The sequence below is a fragment of the Mandrillus leucophaeus genome, unplaced genomic scaffold, assembly GCF_000951045.1.
Source record: "Mandrillus leucophaeus isolate KB7577 unplaced genomic scaffold, Mleu.le_1.0 Scaffold892, whole genome shotgun sequence".
NCBI classification, from domain to species: Eukaryota; Metazoa; Chordata; class Mammalia; order Primates; family Cercopithecidae; genus Mandrillus; species Mandrillus leucophaeus.
In genome coordinates this window covers 715769-718164 of record NW_012109719.1, presented here as the reverse complement: position 1 = coordinate 718164, position 2396 = coordinate 715769, and the positions used below count along the sequence as shown (strand labels likewise).

At 30.6% G+C, this 2396-nt stretch overlaps 1 protein-coding gene across 1 annotated transcript in view; it reads right to left on the bottom strand.

Annotated features, from left to right (window-relative positions):
• The window catches only part of PYROXD1 (pyridine nucleotide-disulphide oxidoreductase domain 1), a 41885-nt gene that overhangs the window by 12249 nt on the left and 27240 nt on the right, over positions 1-2396 (bottom strand). The window contains exons 5-6 of the mRNA XM_011969476.1: positions 199-386; positions 97-152 (exon numbers count right to left, since the gene is read on the bottom strand). Coding sequence (XP_011824866.1) covers positions 97-152; positions 199-386 — 244 coding nt within the window. The remainder of the gene's footprint in view (positions 1-96; positions 153-198; positions 387-2396) is intronic.

Here is a 2396-nt window from a genome sequence, read left to right as displayed (position 1 = left end):
TAAATTTCTTATTTTAATTGTACATATAAAATACATACATATATAAAATATATATAATAGAAAATCTGAAAACTTCATGTAAAGATACATAAATACCCATATTACTATTTCCAAAATTTGTTTTATTAAATTTTCTTGTAGCCCTTTTCTATCTGGTTAAAACAAAGTTTTGTATGAGAATTAAGAGCTAGGTGCTACGCTTACCTTCAGTTGTATATCTGGTTCTTTTCTGTGCAATTTTAGCCTCTGGTTTTTCAGCAATGAGCTTTGAAGTCAAGAATTCAGCTGCTCCTGCATCGAAGAAAGTATTCCCTATAGCTTTATCTTTAATGGCCCAAATCACTTCACAGCCTTCAATTTCATACCTAAAAACAATATTGAAGTTACTAAGAGTAATTTCAAAAGTCTAAGTAAAAAATCTTTGCATTTGCAAATAATGATCTCCTGAAGCAAAAGCAGGGAACACATTTTTAAGACAAACTGGGAAAAACTGATTATAAAGAGGAATATTAACGTTCTTTAAAGATACTAAGAAAAATAGAATAGTAAAAGAAACTAAAGCTGTTTACAGAAAGAACCTTTAAGTGACAAATACATATACTGAATATGAATATGTATTAAGTGACAAATACATGTAATTTCATTACAATGTACATCATTAGAAAATGTTCAATTTCTACAACACACTTATTATATGAATGGCCCCCAGGGGTAAGCAGTGCTTTTTAAAAACTCTGGTTATAGTGTAATCAGTAATGGATGGATGGTACATAGCTATAATATTGAGAATCAGTCACTTATTTGGTAACGACTTTTTGTATCTTCAAAGCACATTGTGGAAGGAGATAGAAAATGGAGAGAATCAGAGTTATAAGCTAAAAATCTTAAGGATCAAGATCAAGGATCTTAGAGGAAGGAACGAATGGACATGGTATATGTAAGCCACCTTCTATTACTATTTACCACTAATGTAAGGTAATGGGCATGTGATATTTTATTGAAGGTTTAGATACTGAGAAGTGGTTTTCCTAACAATATTCGTTTCACAAAGTCCCTGAAGTCAATTATAATTAAGGTGATCATATAATTTATCATCTAACTTGGTATACTATCTGCTACTAATAATCATTTTTGGTACAAGTGGTGGAAGTGGAGACAATCCCAGTCAAACAAGATATATTGGCCATCCTAACTATAATAGGATTTTATCTAAACTTGCAATATTAATAAAATACTGTAATTAGAAAGTTAAGGTATTAATTTTTCACATTTCTTTACGGTACAAAGTATTGCCATCTTTATTTTGCAGACTGATATAACATAGTTAGGTTATACAACTTTTCAAAACTAATCAATAAACAGATTACAGAAAAAAGGTTTAGTACATCTGAATCCAGGTCACTTGATATTCACACTTTTCAACATATGGTGATAAGGGGCTCCTTGCTTCATCTAATAAGTCTTTACTTTTCCAGCTCTCCTATGTCAGTAAACATTTAGTCACCAAATTTCAGATTAGTGGGTGACATTCAATTTTATGTTACTCTGTCATATAGCATTACTGACCAGTGGAAAGTGGAATACACACACATTTGGTAAAAAAAGTTTGTATTTCAATTTACATACAGACATACAGTTATCATGTAATGCTTTCTTTTTGATAAACTGGGAATTTGTATTACCATTTTTAAATTTAAAGTAATATTACAATATAACACCTATCAGTGTAGTTTAACATACTGATGACTGACTAGCAGACGAAGTTATTACAAGCAACCACAAGAAACTTCAGTACTTGCTCTACCTCTGAAGACACCTTCTAATCCTCTTTTCCTAACTTGAACTATGCAAGATGCACAAGTTTGACAATTATCATCACACACAGAGGGGAAACATGCTTTCATTTTTAAAATGACTCTACAAAAACAGACAATGAGGTGTTGCAGTTTTGTGAAGTTATGAAAAACAGTATCTGTTTGAAAAGGAAAGGATTAACTTACCCTTAGAAACAAGAAAACAGATAATAACTGAAAAAAATGTATAATGAAGAACGTGAGTAGTACTTTCACTGAAACACAGTGTAGAAATGGTATGAGTATGCCAAGTTTCATGACAGACAAAGACCTAATCATTTAGCAGACCTAAAGTCAGAGAATAACATTATGTGGGTCCATTTTTATTTATCAAAGAAGAGCTTACTAAATACAAAATTATAAGTTTTATCCAATTATACTGTCTTCAATCTCCAACTTAAAGAAAATGATGAATCGGATTAAATGTTAAGACTCTGAACATTTCTGAACATAAAATTTTTAAATGTAAATAATGACAGTTACAATAATAGTGATACTTTGGTGATAGCTGATGGAGAAAACCTGTCATGTATATATTATACA